Here is an 18,119-nt window from a genome sequence, read left to right on the forward strand (position 1 = left end):
CACACTCCACTCACTTTCTGTTAAGAACATTGCTTGAAGGAGAGATCAAACAAAAGGCTTGTCAAAATGGCTTTGCCTTTAGAAACCGCTGCACCCCACCTTTTGAACCTGGGGACTGATAAAGATCCAGAGTTTCAATACAAGGAGCCATAAAGAGCAGCCAGCTCCAGCCCAGCACAGACCCCTGCGCTGGGGACTTCTCAGGTAGGCCTTGCAGTCAGGGCCAGGGAGGGTGGCGGCTGGCCATGAAGCTGCTCCTAGAAAAGCATCAGCTCAGCAGACGCAGGCAGAGTCAGTGAGTGCAAGCAGGCACCAGAGTTCCTGCCCCTGGGACTCGGAGAGCAAGTGGGAGCTGAGAGGTGTGAGGACAGCGATAATGAGAACCATTAGCTCACAGGCAGAGGGCGGGTGGAGGTTGTCACGAAACCAGCTCTGAGGCACCACTCTCGCCAGGCACCAGCTCTGCAGGCAGCGGGGGGCCAAGCTAAGTGTCTCTCCTCTGTCCTCTGGTCTCTTGTCTCTCTTCGAATTACCAAAACCCAGGGAGCTGAATCCGGCTGTCACCTCCACTGGAGGAAAGAGCTTGGAGGAGAGGCGCTGGTCACACCCGTCTCCCAGCCTGCCTGTGCCCTGGCAGTCCTGGGGATTCTCACTTGCAGAGAAAATAAGGAGCCTTGCAGAGGCCAAGCAGGGAGGGCACGGCAGAGCCACGACTGATGGGCAGGACACTTCCTGAGGCCCCCTTGGGGTGCAGGACCCAAAGGCCAAATGAGGCAGAGGCAGCTAGACCAAAGTTTGAATCCCTAAGGAAGAAGCAAGGAAAAGATAGGACAGGAAATGAGAGTCAGATCCAAGCCACTCTACTTTCCCAGGTGGCCCACACTTCAGCCCCATCCGGTCCCCTCATGGAGAACCACATTTATATCAAGTGCCCTGGAAGGTCATCCGGATGGCCCAGGGTCACAGAAACCACTGACTCGTCTTTCCTTTGCCATCTCAAGCTTGGGTACCCACATCTCAGCCCATGAAAACTGCAATTTTGCAAGCTGTCTATAAAGTTCAAATGGGGCCGGGGATGTAGCTCAGTGGTGCCGCTGCCTGCCTTGCAAGTACAAGGTCCCAAGTTCAATCCCCAGTACCAAAAAAAAAAAAAAAACAAAACACAAAAATATAAAATTCAATGCCACAGAGGCCAGGGATATAGCTCAGCAGCACCTTGCCTGCCTGGCAAGCCCAAGGTCCTGAGTTCAATCCCTGGTACCAGAAAAAAAAATTCAAATGCCACAAATCCTTACCCCCAAAACAGGAGGCTACAAGATCAATTTAGCACCCCCCCAAAAAAATCCCTAAACTGCTTGTTTCCACAATCATGTAGCCACAATTCCACACTTTACAAGATATAGTTACACCAGCTACAAGAGCAGGAGATGAACCTGTCTGGTCAACTAAGGGATTTTGTTTTTGTTTTGTCTTTTAGTTTTAAGAACATTAAACCTAAACAGCTAGAAAGCTCAGGGGAGGCGAGCTGGCAAGACAAAGTTGAAAACAATCAATTTAATTTCCACCCCCCAGAGACTGAGCCTCTGGTACCTGACATATGGCATTTCCATCAACAAAGCCAACAGCACAAGAAAAGCCTGAAAAGCCTGCAGGTTGGTGTGAAAACAGCAGGGCCCTAAAAGGGGAATTCAAAACCTTGCGGGGCAGGGTGGGGGGGGGGCTGCATCTCCTAAGCACTCAGGGCCTGAATTCCCTGTGTCAGGAACAGGGTGAATAAGTCAGGCCTGGGTCCTCCAATTATTCAACAGTGTAGAAGGGGCAATAGGTCAGGCCCTTTGGAGGGTCACTGCAGCCTAGAGCTAGGATCCCTGCCCAGGGCAATACAGTCTTCCCTGAATGAGATGACTCTGAATTATTTACTCCACCCAAGTAGCAGCTTACACACTTATGCATCAAGTTATTAACACACTGAAGCCAGATGTGTCTCCATGCTGGTGTGGTGAGAGACAAACAGAAAACGATCCAGTGCCTGTTCTACAAGAGTCTTGTTATGTGGCTCTCCCTTGAGAGATGGTGTGTGAGACGCTCACAGCACACCGTAAGCTCAAAACGAAAACATCACACAGAAAAATGTGCAGGGCAAGAGACACACACACACGTGTGCACACATACTCCACTAATCCTAATGTATCAGAGCAGGCTGCCCTTGGAAGGGCCCTTTGATAGTAGGCTCAGGACTAAATGAACCAAAGCACGGCCTGGAGGTGGGCCTGCCCTCCACCCCTCTGCCAGACAACTGGGCATTCTTGCCTCCCAACCAGCATTGCTACAGCATGGTACCAGTACAAGGCTCTCATTTAGCCCGCCTGCCACCTCCCAGGTGGGCACTGTCAACATCCCCATGGTCAGATAAAAAGGACTCTCAGAGGCAAGCAATGGCCAGGCCGCAAACCCAAGGGGTGAACCTGAAGGAACCCACAGCTTGACCTTGGACAGGAGGTTTGCAGCTCCCCACAAAGTCAGCCTGGGACACAAGACCTTACTGACTCCAGAAACTTATTATTTCATTTGAGCCTCCCCAAAACCCATAAGGTAATTATTACTCACATTTTACAGTCAAGGCTAAATGATACGCCCTAAGTCCCACTGCTAGGAATAGTGACACATGAGTTTCTAGACCCATGGCCAAGTTAAAGGACCCAAGCTGACACTGTAGTCCAGCTCCCCCACGGCTGCTATCCCACCTACCACCTTGTCCTCTGTCCCCTGGCTTCACCTTCCAGACCATCCACTGAGAAAGCAAACCCACTGATGACCTCATCAGCAAGGCCAAAGGCAGCCAGTGGCAGGCCGGGAGACTGGGAGACTTCTCTCTGAAGGGACCCTGCACCTGTGTCTGCCCCCAGAGAGCGCCTCAATTTTTAGGCCACCAACCCTCGACCCTTAACCTGCTGAAAACCCAACCCCAAACCAACAGACCTCTTGCAGTGCACACTTGCACTTGGCAGCCCCATCCCTTTACATTCCCTCAAACTATCACCAACAAACTCGGAATCGGGAGATCCAGGGTGCAGACCTCCTTGCAGGTCTCGCTGAACCCACCAATTAAGACAAGAGCACTTCCTTGGTACCTCGCTCTTCCTCCCATTACTGCAAAAATAAGACTGAAATGATCTCAGAAAGGACCAAGAACCCTGAATGCCACAGCAAAGCAGCAGAAATTCTCTGCCTTTCCAAAAGGAACAGTTGAGTAACAAAAACTGTTATTAGCCCTGGACGTGTGCCATGCAACCCGCCAGCTTTACGGAGCAGCCAAGCTTGCCTGGGCAAGTTCTTCGATGCCTCTGACAAACCAGTTATAACATCAAACGTGCTGCCCTTGGCACTGACACCCGAACTCAAGGCAAAAGAGAGAAGATTTTTCCCCCCAGTTTGAAACCCTGAGCAATCCATTTCCCTCCTTTTTGTCACAAAGGGAACCGGTACCTCTTACTACTTTCTACTTCTGGCGTTGAGGGTCAGCTGGGGAAAACGTTTCTATCAGTCATTCGCGTTCTCAAAGGTGACTGCTCACAAGCAGGGCTCTCGCTGGGAGCTGAACAAGCTCAGCTCGCTCCTGGCTTTGCAGGGCAGAGCACGTGTGGTTGGAGCCATGATTCTGCTGGAACACAACAAACTCAAGCCCTCTCTCACCCTGTGATCGGGGTCACCACAATTCCCATCCCATCACCAGTGGCCTTGTCACTTCTACGCATCATACCTCTGGTGACAAACAACTTTTTTTTCACACAACTCTTTTTAAACGAACAGCTGTGAATTAAGAGAAAACTTGAGCACACAGTGCAGTCAGGGTCTACACAGTAAGAGACTGTATCAGAAACACTGTTGGGGGGAGTGGGAGGAAATGCAATTCAGAGGAAAGACAGGAGCCTAGAAAAAGGTCCAGAGATGTAAACTAAGGAGGCAAGCAAGCCTCTGGGCTGAAGCCCAGGGACTGAGTTCTAAGCCTCTGAGCCCACTGCTGTGCAGAACAGAGCAGAGCAGGAGTGGCCATTGGGGCCCGGGGGGGCATCCTGAGCACCCGGGGCAAAACGCAAGACGCCCTCACCCAGAGCTCTCTCCTTTCCAGAAGCCAAGGGAGAGTGTGGCGGCTCCAGGACAGAAGGAAAACCCCTGGCAACTCAAGGTACCAACTCAAGGCCAGGGGAGGAGACAACAGGGACCAGACAGTGTGTGAATGCATGGACACACGTGCACACAAGTGCATCTACACACACGTACACACGCACACACAGGCACTCTCTTCCCAGCCCTCTGCCTTTGAGTCTCCACTGCCCTGGCAGAACTCCAACTCTGCTAATTACATCAGACCCACCTTTCGCCCTCCCCACCCACTGCAATTAGCCCTGATTCTCAGCTTCCTGCCGCTCTGGGGAGAGGGGGTGAAGGAGGCCAGCTGCTCCCTCCCCCAACCCCGGAAGCGCTGGTTTCAGAGCCCTCTGAGGCAACCCAGCCCCTTCCTCTGGGGCTACTGGCTGGCCCGGAGGCTGGTTACCAGGGGGAGCAGTACCCCCTATCCCGGCCCCCCCACATGGGTGCAGGACCTCCAACCTTCACAGGACAGTTGAGCCCACCAAGGCCGAGTCAGTGCCCTACAGAGTCTGAGCTTGGATTTTAAGGAAGACGTTTCTCCAAGCAGCCAATGACCAAGAAAATATGCACCTAGCTCTCTGGGGTGTTTCTTTATCTTAGTCCATGAGTCTCAGTTTCCTAATCTGCAAAATGGGGCCCAGCAACTTCTTCCTTCCACAGGATATCAAAGCGAGGACAAAAAAGGAGGCAGCTACAAAGCCCCAGTGGGGTGCCTGGCTCCCAGCAGGGGCTCAGTCAAGGCTCAGCCCTCTCACCTTCTCTCAACCTTTTCATTCTGCACAGAAATGAGTCCCCAACTTCCTGGTTGCTATTCAATAAGCCTTGACAGCATTTATTCTGACAACAAAAGGGAAGAAAAAAAGAAAGGAAACCAAGACCAACAGGCAGTCCTCTATCTTGCAGAAACAACTCCTGCCTCCCAAAGAGGTTTGGGAATGTGGCAAGTCACCAGGGATCCTTACTCCAACCCTGGCCAACAGCTGCACCTCTGAGCTCAAAAAAGCATTTAGGGTGGCCCAGCGATTTAGCTCAGTGGTTCCGCTGCCTGCCCCGAAAGCACAAGGACCCGAGTTTGAGCCCCGGTACCAAAAAAAAGCATTTAGGGTCCATCAGGCTAGGAGCACCAAGGTCAGAGGAGACACCTTTCGTCAAATACAGAAAGGGAACTCTAGTGGCCCTAAAGGCTGTCACCCTCCGTAGCACTATCTGGGCCCTCTGTGGCTGACCTGAGCTCCGGACCCCCAGCCCCATCTGGTCCTACCTGAAGCCTGGAGTGATCAGATCTCTGCAGCCTTCCAGTCTCCCCCAAGACCTCACTAGAGGCGGAACATGGGACGGAAAGCAGGTGGCTGCCCAAGGCCCACAGCTGGGAGTCTGCAGGCCGGTGGCCCTGTGTGCTGGCACCCGCTCCTCCTCCTGTCCCACCAGTTCTCTGGCCCCTCCTGACGTGGGAAATCCTGACAGCCAGCACTCTGACCCTGGCAGCGCTGCCACCTCCTTGGCCTCGGGCAGCTCTCCCCTTCCACTCCCCATGCACCCCCAGCTGTGACTCTCAGGTCTGCACCCCGAGAAGTCCTACTCTGCAGACCCCAGACCACCTGCCCAACGCATCTGAATCCAAGCCAGCCTGCTCAGCCTCCTCAACCAAAGCCCCGGCCTCCAGCAGGGAGCAGCAGCAGCACCCGTGGAGCCCCTAACCCCAAGCCCTCTCAGCCTTGCTGTCCACCACAGAAACCTCAGCAGTTGTCCTGATCTCTCCGATGCTCTTGCCTTAGTCCAGGCTGCCACGAGCTGCCCGACTCCCCTCTCTGTCCCACTCCTGGCACATTCTCCAGATGGGTGCCAGAGTTTTCTCTTAAACGTTCACTTCTCAAAATCCTCCTAAGCCAGGCACAAACTCCTAACCCCAGCTACTTGGGGGACTGAGGCAGATGGATCCTAGAGGATCCCAAGTTTGAGAGCAGCCTAGACAGTTTAGCAAGAGTCTGTCTCAAAATAAATATAAATAAAACTTAAAAGAATACAAATTCATCAGGGCTACGAATGTAGCTCAGTAGTATAGTACCTATTCAGTGCACAAAGGGCTTGAGTTCAATCCTAAGAACAACAAAAATCTCCAGAGAGGGCCGGGGATTTAGCTCAGTGGTTCCACCACCTGCCTTGAAAGCGAAAGGTCCCGAGTTTGATCCCCGGTACCAAAAAAAAAAAAAAAAAAAAAATCTTCAGACAGCCCCGCGTCCATCAGGATGAGGTTCAGATTCTCCAGCAAGGCATCCCAAGTAAATCACCTCAGGGCACCCTCACCCTTCACTGGCTCAACCTCCAGGCTGCCTCACATTCCCAAGGCTTTCAGGTACCTGTTCCACAGCAGACACCCCCTCTGCCAGCCTGGCTCAAGACCAGGCCAAGTGTCACCCTTAGGGACAGCGCTCCAGGGTCCTTGGCCCCTTCCCCAGCCTGCATCTGGCAACCACAAGACATCCTGCGCACACATGTGCCTCTTAGCAGTCCATTTACCCGGCCTTTCTCCCACCCCAGAGACAGGAGCAGCTGGGCCGGGAAAAGCCTTCAGAACAGGAGGAGAAACAAAGAACTGGGTGGCCCTCATGCCACACTCAACCTCTGGGCCACCAGAGCCTCCTCATCCCGGATTTTATCACACCCTGCACACACTAGCGAGGGGCCCACTTCCCCACGGTGCTCTTCAACTGTAAATGACCACAGCATTCACACCAAAGCCACGGAAGCAGCTGTCTGTCAGGCCCACAGGCTCCACTGCCCATAGGACGGAGCCCAGTCCTGGTACTGGACCACCTGGCCCAGGCAGCCCCTGCCTGCCCATCACAAGCTGTGATCTCTACCCACCCCTCCACAACCCCTCGGGCACCCCTGCTAGTACAATCCCAAAACGGCATTCCTCTCTTCCCAACGCAAAGGAAGACACCACTCAGACAGACAAACAAATCACCTCAGGCTGGGCTTGCAGCTCACTGGTACACTGGAGCACTTGCCTAGCATGCAGGAGGCCCAGGGTTCACATCTCAGGACTTCACCAGCAGTGGAGACAGAAATCTCCAGTGTTTAACAGCAACAGAGAGCACTGCATCTTAAACACAGCCGTAATGGGCAAAGGACACAATCGGGCAATTCATGCAAAAAAAAAAAAAAAGAAAGGCCTATAAATCCAGCAGTAGGGAGAATCAAGAGCAAAAGTCCTCAAAGTATTCATGCCCTTTGACCCAGGAACTTCCTGCCAGGAACTTACTCTGAGGAACTAAAACAACATTTGCTGAAATACTTTTGTACCAAGTATGTTCGTGGTGGAATTGTTTAGAATTCTGGGGCAAAAATAACTCAGTACTGATGATAATAGTACAGCTACACAATAAAACATCATATAGACACTCCAATTCATGCTGCAGAAGAATATTTAATGGCATAGGAAAGTGCTCACTACACCATAAATGAAAGGAAAAAGCAGGTTACAGTGAGAGATGTGAGAGACCCAGCCTTTGAGAGGCATGTGCAGGAGGGAGGAAAAGCATTGGTGTCAAAATGTTAACCATGGCATCCCTCGCTGGCTGAGACAGTGAGTGAATTTAATTTCCTTCCCCCCCCCACCTCCGGTACCGGGGATCGAACTCGGGTCCTTCCACTTGCAAGGCAGGTGGCAGAACCACTGAGCTAAATCCCCAGCCCTTCATTTCCTTTATATTTCCTAACCTGCAGTAAGAAAAGAGCTTTACAATGAAAAACACTATCTTTAATTTCCTCAGAATGTGAACCTGAACTACAAAATCAAGGAGAGACCACTTCATTAACCTTTAAAGTCCAAAGTGGAGAAGGTAATTTCTCCTCTGCAAATTCAACACCATGTGTTATTCATGAAGCAAGTTCGACTTGAAGCCCTAGTTATGGCCTCCTGGATGCTCAGTCCCTTTGCACATGGTCCCTACACACAAAGCAGCTAAGCACGTGCACGCATACACACACACACACACACACACAACTTTAAAACCCCTTGACCACACAAATGATACAGAGCCGAGCAAGGTCAGTATGTTGTTCCCACCAGCAATGTCAAACATACATTTCCTTCTATTCTTACTTTTGACAAAAGTTTTTCATTTTTAGACTGAGCATGCACAATTCACAAGATAATTCTCATGTACAGCAGCCAGCCCATGCTAGTGGGGGAGAAAAGTAGCGAGGATCCAGGGCCTCTCCCCGCATGACCCTGTCCAACCTGCCCTGCCCCCTCTGGTCACCTCTACATCACTGCACCCTTTTATTGCCCTCACACACCAGCTGCCAGGACTCTGCCTTCCTGTCCGAGGGCTGAGATGTGTGTGTGGTGGCAAAGAGTCACCTGTGGCAACAGAGGCACCTGCAAGAACCAAGCTCCTTCCACCCTGGGAGGCAGCTGCAGCAGACCCTGTAAAATCACTCTAGAAATAATCTGACCAGGTGGTTCTGGCCAAGGGTGCTTCATAGTCACCAGAGGGATCTGTAAAACAGACCTCGACTGTCCCAGCAGGTGTGGGGGAAGCCCAACAACCAGCATTTCTAACCTGGTCCCAGCAGTAAAGACGCTGCTGATCTGGAACACTTTAAAACCCACTGCTCTAGCTGGGTACAGTGGTACAAATCTGTAATCCCAGCACTCCAGGAGGCTGACACAGGAGGATCACAAGCTTGATCCCAACCTGGACAACTGAGCAACTTTGGGAGACCCTGTCTCAAAATAAAAAGGGCTGAAAATATAGTTCAATGCAAAGGTCTTGAGCTCGATCCCCAGGACCAAAAAGAAGAAAAAAAGCACTGCTTCTAGTCCTCTGATCCTCAATTTTGTCTATGCAGCTAGGGTGCTTTTGAAAATGTAGATTCCAGGGCCCTGGCCCCAGAAGAGCCCCCAAAGCAGCAGATCAGGAGGAACAAGAATGGGCATAGACACTGCTGGTCATACAGAACCCTGGCCACACTGTCCTATGCTACAGCAAAGAGTCAAGAACCCTGTCTCCACAGGTAGTCAGAGGCCAGCATGGGCTTCCTGAGAAACAAGTTGATGCTCTTCAGCAGGACTGCTCTCCTCCCAGAGGGTCCCTGCTCCACTATACCACAGGATGGGAAGGGACCCTGCCTCTGGGACTTTGATGTGGCTGTCAAAAAGCCCCGGGAGGGAGTCCCGCCCCGTGGGTGTCCCTCCCGGTGCCCCACACCTGTGTCACTTCATTCCCTGCCCAGGGCTACTTGCCAACAAGGGGCCTGGGAAGCAGGGCTTTGGGAAAACTTCTGTGATACCCTTTACAACTACAACCAGGCACAGGAAGAGGCGGGATAGGCACCGAGTCCACAGTGCGCCCACCTTGGGGAGACTCCCTCAGGAATGAGAGGAGCCTGAAATGCAGTCGCAGGGTCCTGGGGTGGAGGCTGCCAGGAGGTGTTTTCTCTCCACTTGTTTTACAGGCTGTTTATAAAAAGCCATATCATTCTATGGTGAGAAATGGACTTTGCCATAAGTCAGAAGGGAAAATTACATAGTAGGACACTGCTTGGGTTCACTGTCAGCCCTGGACACATCCAGGCAAGCAGGGCATGAACGCAGTGACCACTTGGTGGCTGCAGCAGGAGCTCCCTGCAAGTGTCCATGCGCTCTGCTCTGATCAGGGCGAGGCCACCGACACATACTAGCCGTGCCGCCAAGAGCTAAGAGGCAGAGGGATCCCCAAGTTGCCCTCCAGGGCTGTGTCTGGACCAGCCGTAGCTTCCTGCATGTGATCGCTTCCCATCTTCCGAACTCCACACAGCAATGTCTCAGGATGAGGCTGCCCCTCCTCTGCAGAACGCTATCGTGAGTGGGTGTCAGGGCCTTTGGCCGAGCCCAGACCTGGACCCTCCGAGTTGCTGATCACCACCAGCCCGAGGCCCACTGGGCCAGCAGGACCCAAGGATATCTTCGAGGTCAAGAGCTACGGTGAGAGCCCAGCTGCTTCGTGCAACAGAGAACTCAGAAACCTCACCTCTGTCTAGACCTCCCTCACTGCTTGCGCAGACACCACCTCCTCCCACCCACACCTGGGGCGGGATGTGCACCTGGCTAGGGCCATGCCTATGACTCTGGCCAGCCCTGCACAGTAGGCAAGGGCTCTACCACTGAGCTATGGACCCCCTCATTTTTTAATTTTTTTGAGACAGGGTCTTGCTAATTTACCTTTGCTCGCCTTGAACTTGTTATGTTCCTGCCTCAGCTTCCCGAGGAGCTGAGAGTACAGGCATGTGCCACTGCAACTGGCTCTGACTTTCCATCTCTCATGTTCACATCCTGCTCAGTTTCGCTTCATCCGAAATTCGGTGAACAAACCTTTATTCAAGTAAGTGCGGAAAACACTGACCCCAACAGCGTCAGGGACAGATGTCCTTGGGCCACCATACTCGGCTCTACCCGGACACCCTCTTTTCTTTCCTTCCTGTAACCCTCCAAACTCGGAAACTCAGTCACTCACGCAAGTCCACCTAGGAGTCATCTCCCCCAAGAACCCTTCCCTACTTACCCCACACAGACTAGCTCAGGGGCCTTGGCACCACGGGCTTCCTGCGGCACCGGGCACACAGCATGTGGTGTCATCACTTGCCAGGAGTGGCCTTGTACTCAGAGACCAGAGACGCCCGGTTGTGGCCAGCACCTTCTGCCCAGTGGTCACAGGGAGGCCCTAGCTGAAGCCCCCTGCTACACGGGACACAGCATGCCAGGCTTGGAGTGTGGCTCCTGACAGGAAACAAACCTACTTCAGCCCCCGACCCAACTCTCCGGGGCTCCTGTGCCTCTCCAGGGCCTCCTCCTGAAACATCCTAACTACAGGGACAGGCTGGTTCAAAGCCTCCCCAAGTGAGCCACAGGCTCAACAGTCTGGACCGAACACACTTGGTCCGTCACCCCGTGGGAGGAGGACGGAAACAACCATGGCAGACAGCTGGGACACTGCCCACGCCCCCCCATCCTGCTTCAAACCCAGGTTGAAAGAGAAGCAAGGGCTCCCACCACCACCACAACCTTCAGCAGCAGCTGAGCCCATGACACCACTGTCTGGTGGCCTACCCAGTGGTCCCCAAGGTGGCCCCAGAGCCAGCGGCTCAGACCCAGCGCAGAGAGGACCCCAGGTGGCCAGGGCCTCGTGTAAGAGAGCCCTGTGTAAGAGAGCCCTCGTGTAAGAGAGACCTCGAAATGTCTGAGGAGGAGGAGGAGGCCCCCAGACACCAGCACTGCACAGTTATAGGCCAGGAGGCCGAGTGCCAGGAACAGGTCTGGGGCAGAGTCTGCGCAGGGGTCCGGAAGTGCTTGAGTGGCGGTTCTCAAACTGTGCTCCCTGGGGTACTAGAGGGAGAAGAGGCACCCAAGCAGAGCACACTCAGGTCTCCCAGTCCCCAAAATAATCAGTGACAAGAGCTGGGATCTCAAGAAAAATCATATGGGGGAAGAAAGTGTCACTGCTAGGAAAAGCCTGGAAAACCCAGGCTCAAAGTCACAGCTGCAGTCCCTTCCCCATCCATGCTGGCCACCCAGAGATTGTGCACCATCGAGTACCTGCAGGCCAGGTAGGGGCTGACCCTTCGGGCACACACTCACCAGATGTGCTGACATCCAGGCAGTGGATTGTCCCCGTGGCAAGGCCAGCCCTCTGTTCTTGGCCTCTACAGCCCTCCTCTGGTCCCTTCTTTCCCTCATCCTTTGTACAAGAGCCAGGGATGTGGGCAGAAAGCTCCTTTCAGAGTCCCCATTGCCACATGGAAGATGCAAACCATTAGGCTCTCTGGGCACGAACCTTTCCACAGCTCAGCGAAGGTTTGCTGAGCAAGTGAAGTCATTCGACAGCTCACCCCACAGGAAGCCCAGGACTGGGCTCTAGCCAATGGCAGGGTCAGGGAGCCACTGTCTGAACTCACACGCCGTCCCTTCGGGCCGAGCACCAGGACTCCGTAGAGGGCAGGACGCCTTACCTGATAGTAAGTCTTAATGTTCCGCACCAGGACGGTCAGGTTCTGAATACGAAGGTTCACATCATTGTTGACGTGCTTATTGATGCGCTGGTTGGTCGGCCTGGGATCTCTGGGAAGAAGGAGAGCAGAGATTCAGTTCTCTGGTCCCGTGAGCCACGTTAGTCCCTCAGTGACACCAAGGCTGTGACAGCGTGGCTAAGTCTCACCCTAAGCCAGGGATGGGGTGAGACAATCACCTTTCTCCTCCCCGACCAGGCACCTGGCCCATCACTGTCCTGATCAATGCTGCCTCCGCCCACTGTCGCAGCACTGGTCGGAGACATCCCTGTCACTGCAGACCCAAATGCCAGGCTGGACAAAACTCAGTACCTTCACCAAAAACATACTTCAAGATTAAACGCAATGCATGGGGGCCGGGGATTTAGCTCAGTGGTTCCGCCACCTGACTCGCAAGCACAAGGTCCCGAGTTCAATCCCTGGTACCAAAAAAAAGCAATGCATGTGGAATACTAAGAAAATAATAAAATCGTGCTGTTCCTCTTAACAGTTCACTCTCTAGCATCCGCATTGGTCTTGGGCTGGTCCTGCCTATGATTTACATTCCAGTGACACAATTCCATCACCAAAACCTGGCATGCTCAGTCTTCGACACTACTGCTCACTATGCACCCTGTAAGAAATTCTGAGAGACACACAAACCCTTCATGTGGGCAACCTCCAAAGTGTCACTGATCTTCCAACCTCAGGCAAGGCAGCTCTGGCTGAGATGAAACCAGAAGTCTACAGCAAGTGATTTACAATTTCACTCATCCATATTCAGGGTATTTTTCTCAAAATCCTCAGTGCTAGGAACTGGTTCTGACAATCAGACAGCACTTAATGGAGCCCAGTGAGCGAGCTCCCCACTCCTGAGCTGCAGCTGCTTTTCATAACAAAGGCCGCCCTCCCAGCCCTGTCCCCAGACACCCCAAGGATGGTGAAGGCCTGTCTACTAGATTTCATCTGTCATCTAAGCCCTGCAACAAAGGTGCAGGGCCTACTGGGGCTGGTGCAGGGAGGCAAGGAAAACCTCAATGCCATTTGGCTCAAAGCCAACAATTAATAGGAAACTCAGACATAGAAAAACAAAAAAAACCTACACATCAAAATAATTTCAAGTGATACTAGAAATATAATGCTTTTTTGTAACACAGGTTGTTAAAGTTCAACCTTTAAGTAAATATTTCACTTCCACACTGAGTCCCTACACGGTATCATCAGTATGCAAACCCTTTCACACCTCACAATCAGCCAGACTTTATTCAGTCATCTTACATCCCCTAAAATAGCCCCATGGGTATGTGGGGGCAACCAGAGAACCTCTTTTCAACTGTCAGGTGACAACATTTCCTACTGTTCCCGCACAGTAATGGAGTCTGACGGCCACGCCATTCCCTCGTTACGTGTCTCTCCTGGGGGCACTCAACTACTGAGAAAATAAAGGCTTACCGTTCCAGGGAAATTAACTTAGGAAAAGAAGAGGTGTTCAGAATTTAAACCACGGGGGCATTTTTAGCTGTATAAGTTTTCCTAGCATTACAAAATAATTTCTCATAATGGTGTAATTCTCATCCCTTGACTGTAGCTACCTTCAGAGCCAAGAAGCCAACTCCACAATGACAAATGCACGGTTCAATAAAGCAGAACTTTGAGACCATGCAGGGCTTTTTCTGTTTTATTGTAACTGTAGTCTGAGATTTCATTTAAGTCAGTCAGGGCCACCTCAGGAGGCATACACCCTGCATGCCCACTCATGTGCAAAGACCCCACACACATGCAGGGCCGGCATGTTCCTTACCTCACAGCATGGACGCCTCTCTGATCATCCCTGCTTTGTTCTGCCTTGTTCTGGGAAGACAGCTAACTGAAGCAACACTCCAAAAGAACCGTGGCACTGCTGTACGACTAATTAGACTAATTACTGTGATCAGTAGTACTCCCTCATTTAACTAAGGCTCCCTAGGTAAAAAGAGGGTTTTGTGGGGTTTTTTTGGTACCAGGGATCGAACTTGGGTCCTTGCGCTTGTGCAGCAGGCGGCGAAACCACTGAGATAAATCCCCGGCCCTAAAAAGAGGGTATTAGAGAACACATCAAAACAGAAGTCCTGGGCTGGGGATTTAGCTCGGTGGTGCCACTGCCTGACTCACAAGCACAAGGTCCCGAGTTCGATCCCTGGTACCAAAAACAAAACAAAAACAGAAGTCCTGATGTTGGGTAGGGAAGGCATAGCTCCATCTCCACCCCACCCAGTAGCCCAACCCCCACCTGTCTGTGCTGCAGGAAGAGAACCACGCATAGCTCAGCTCTGGTTCCAGGACTGGCCACAGTTCTCTGGGCCTCAGTGTGTTCATCTGCAAAATGGATCCAGGGTCCTTCCAGTTAGCAACCTTGAACTCTTCTTGGATCTGTATGCCGGGGGACATGCCAAGCCCCTGTGCAAGCACTGCCCCCAGGTCCTTGTGAACAGCCATCCTCTTCACACGACAGCGCCGGTCATAGAAGCCCTTGTCTCACCAGGACCTCAGCGGACAGGAGACAGGCAGGTGTGCAGAGCAGATGGAGCAAAGCTACAGAGTCCCAAGTGCAAATGTGAGCCCCTTAGGGCTTCCTTTTTTTCAAAACTTCTAAGTGGAAAAAGGAAATCAACTCCTGCTCCAGTTTTGTTGTTTTGTTTGCTTTTTGAGACAAGGTCTCGCTTTGCATTTCAGTCTGGCCTTAAACTCACTATACAGCCCAGGCTGGCCTTCAACTCGAAACAATCCTCCTGCCTCAGCCTCCAGAGTACTGGGATTACAGGTGTGTGCCACCATGCCTGGGTCCTACTAGAATTTTAAAGGGAGTTAGAATTTAGCAACCTTCTCTCTCTCTTTGGGGAAGCCAGACTCCAATTTTTGGTCATATTCCAAACTTTAAAAGTAAATCAAGAAAGTATATATTGGGGCCAGGGATGTAGCTGAGTCCTGGCAAGTGCAAGATTCTGAGTTTGATTCCTGGTACCAAAAAAAACAACAACAAAGAATTTTCCTATTCTATAAATGACCATGAAATGGGGGTAGGGATCATTGGGGACTGAACCAAGGCCCTTTGCACTGAGCTATATCTCTAGCCCTTTTAAAATTTTTCTTTGACCCAGGATCTCAGACTGGGCCGGAACTTTTTTTTTTTTTTGGTACCAGGAATCGAACTCAGGGCCTTGCAGTTTCAAGGAAGGTGCAGTGTCACTGAGCTAAATCCCTGGCCCTGGGCTGGAATTTGCAATCCTCCTGCTTCAGCCTCCCAAAGTGCTGGGATGACAGGAGTGGACCACTGCACCTGGCTTGAACATGAAATTTTTAGAACTCAAAGCCCCTATGCAGTGTCATATGCCACAACCGAAACAGGAAATTATTGGGCTGGGGGTGTAGTTCAGTAGCATAGCAGTTGCCTAGCCATGTACAAGGTCCTGGGTTTAAACCCTGGCATGACAGGGAGAGAGGGAGAGACAGGCAGAAGAAAATTACCCAAATTTGAAAAAAAAATTTGTTCCATTTTGTACTAGCACAAACTCATTCAACCAACAGGTATGTGCCCATTTATGTATGTATGGATGTATGGTATTAGGGCCTGAACCCAGGACCTTTGCATTTTTTTGAGACAGGAGCCTGTTAAATTGCTAAGCCCAATTGCTAACCCTCTAACTTACGATCCTCTTGCCTCAGCCTCCCAGAATGCACCACCATGCTCAGCTTTTAGGTATTTGCCTTTTTATACTCAGTTTCTGTATCTGTAAAATGGGAACATAAACTCCTCTTGGAGAACCTTGGGGGAAATTATCCCTCAAATGCTTCTGAGAAGCTGAAGACGCTCTCCAACTGGCCTCTGAATAATTAACATGTCAGCTTGGATTTGGCAGCTAGTACCGGGGGTCAGAAAGAAGGCTTGACAAAATCGAGCTGGACTCACCACCAGCTTCTTGAGGGCACAAGCTCCCGGCCCAGGTCCCCCTCACAGTCCCTACACACACCCCGAGTGCACACATGCCCACTCCGGGCCTCCCTCGGTGGACCGGGTAACGACGGGCATGTGCTGGACATTTTCCACCTGCATTGTCTTAGTCCTCCCCAGAGCCACAACGTCCATCCCTTCTTGCAGATCAGGAGACTGAGGCTCAGAAGGAGGGCTTCATACGTGCTGGGATAAGGAGGTGAATCTGTCAGCCTGGCGCTAGGGCCCAGGCCCTTAAATAATTCCCTGAAGACTAGAAACCGCTCCAAAGCTCATCAGAGCTTCGAACCCGAGACCTCTCCTTCCAGGCCAGTCAGCAGCACACGCTCATTCAGGACTCAGGAATTCTAGACCCGAGCCTCCCTTGAAAGCTGAGCCCACAGAGGTTTTCTTGCTTCCAGGTGGCGCTGATGTTACCATGAAGCCAGGGCCAAGGGACTACTACCCAAGCCTTCTAGGGTTGCCAGAGACAATGGCCAGGTGCGGTCACATGACCCAGGCAGCCTCCAGATGGCTCAGGAGTGTTAGGTAACAGCCTCTTATCTGAGCCCTGCCACCTGGCACCTAGCCGGCAGCTGGCAACAGCCCTGCCCAGCCACTTCCTGGCCTTCCAACCTGGGGAAATGATCAGTATAGGTCCCTGGCCCAGCGAGGGAGACAAAGCGAGAGAGCCTGATGCTCCACCTGCTCTTCTGCAGAAGGGTTTCTTTTTTTTTTTTTCCTGGTACTGGGGATTGAACTCAGGACCTTGCGCTTGGCAAGGCAGGCGCTGGAACCACTGAGCTAAATCCCTGGCCCCTTCTTCTGCAGAAGGGGAGCCTGAGGCCCAGCTGAAGGACAGAGTCAGGTTCGGGGCCAGGACTTAGGCACCTCGACCCCATCCGGTGAGAGCTGCTGCTGAGGATTATGCAATGATTTAGGGAACTAAGGACAGGAGGGAAAGGTAAACTTGGTGGGGGAAAAGCTTACACTGAGCTTCCAATCTTTTCTGGAGCCCAATGACACCTACGAAGTCACTGATCCCAGCACCCTTTAAGCAGCAAGCACTGAGCTAAAAGCTGGCACATCGGGCTGGGGATTTAGCTCAGTGGTTCCGCCTCCTGCTGCGCAAGCGCAAGGACCCGAGTTCGATCCCCGGTACAAAAAAAAAAAGCTGGCACATCACCTCATTTAATCTGCACAACCATCTTTTTTTCTTTCAGGGCCATCCCTGAGCCTCTCACATGCTAGGCAAGTGCTCCATCCCTGAACTGCACCCCCACCCCCACCCCCAGACCTTATACTTTTTTTTTTTTTTTTTGAGACAAGGTCTCACTAAACTGCCCAGGCTGGCCTTGAATTTTCCATCCTCCTGCCCAGCTGGGGTCAAAGGTGTGCGCATTACACCAGCCTGCACAACCAACTCTTCAAGGAAGAAGTTCACCTATCATTTTACAGATGAGGAAACCAAGGCACTGAGCAACAGGTCCAGTGATACAATGCTAACAGTGGGGAGATCCAGGGTTCAAACCCAGGCTGGTGACCTGGGCTGTCCAACGCTGGGGCCAGAGTTCTCTTTTTTTTGGCTTTTTGAAGCAGGGTCTCCCTTTGCAGTTCAAGCTGGCCTTGAACTATGTACCCCAGGCTGGCCTCAAACTCCAGGCGATCCTCCTGCCTGAGCCAGGCATGCTCCTCCACACCCAGCTCGAGTTCTCTTATTTACTGACTCTTTTTTGTGCTGCTGGTGTTCACACCCAGGACCTTGCACACACAAGGTGAGTACTCTACTACTGAGGCCCACTCCAGCCTCTATTCATTTTTTTGTTTTGTTCTTTGCTATACTGGAGATTTAACATAGGGCCTTCATCGTGAGCCACATGTCCAGCCCATCTTACTCTATTGTGAGACAGGGTCTCACTAAGTTGCTAAATTACCCAGGCTGGGATCCTCCCCAGAGTACTGTGATTAC

General features: G+C 52.0%; 1 protein-coding gene across 4 annotated transcripts in view; it reads right to left on the minus strand.

The window, feature by feature from the left end:
• The window catches only part of Ccdc88c (coiled-coil and HOOK domain protein 88C), a 121,200-nt gene that overhangs the window by 100,124 nt on the left and 2,957 nt on the right, over positions 1 to 18,119 (minus strand). For 2 of the 4 annotated variants that reach the window (XM_004837063.3, XM_013066828.3), the window contains exon 3: positions 12,148 to 12,256. In XM_004837063.3, the coding sequence (XP_004837120.1) occupies positions 12,148 to 12,256 (109 nt within the window). Of the gene's footprint in view, positions 1 to 7,120; positions 12,089 to 12,147; positions 12,257 to 18,119 lie in introns of those variants that run through there. The other 2 variants (XM_087195479.1, XM_087195478.1) reach the window with 2 other exon arrangements.

This window comes from Heterocephalus glaber, unplaced genomic scaffold (genome assembly GCF_053883595.1).
Source record: "Heterocephalus glaber isolate CG9 unplaced genomic scaffold, H.glaber_assembly_v1.0 deba00001608, whole genome shotgun sequence".
In the NCBI taxonomy this organism is placed as follows: domain Eukaryota; kingdom Metazoa; phylum Chordata; class Mammalia; order Rodentia; family Bathyergidae; genus Heterocephalus; species Heterocephalus glaber.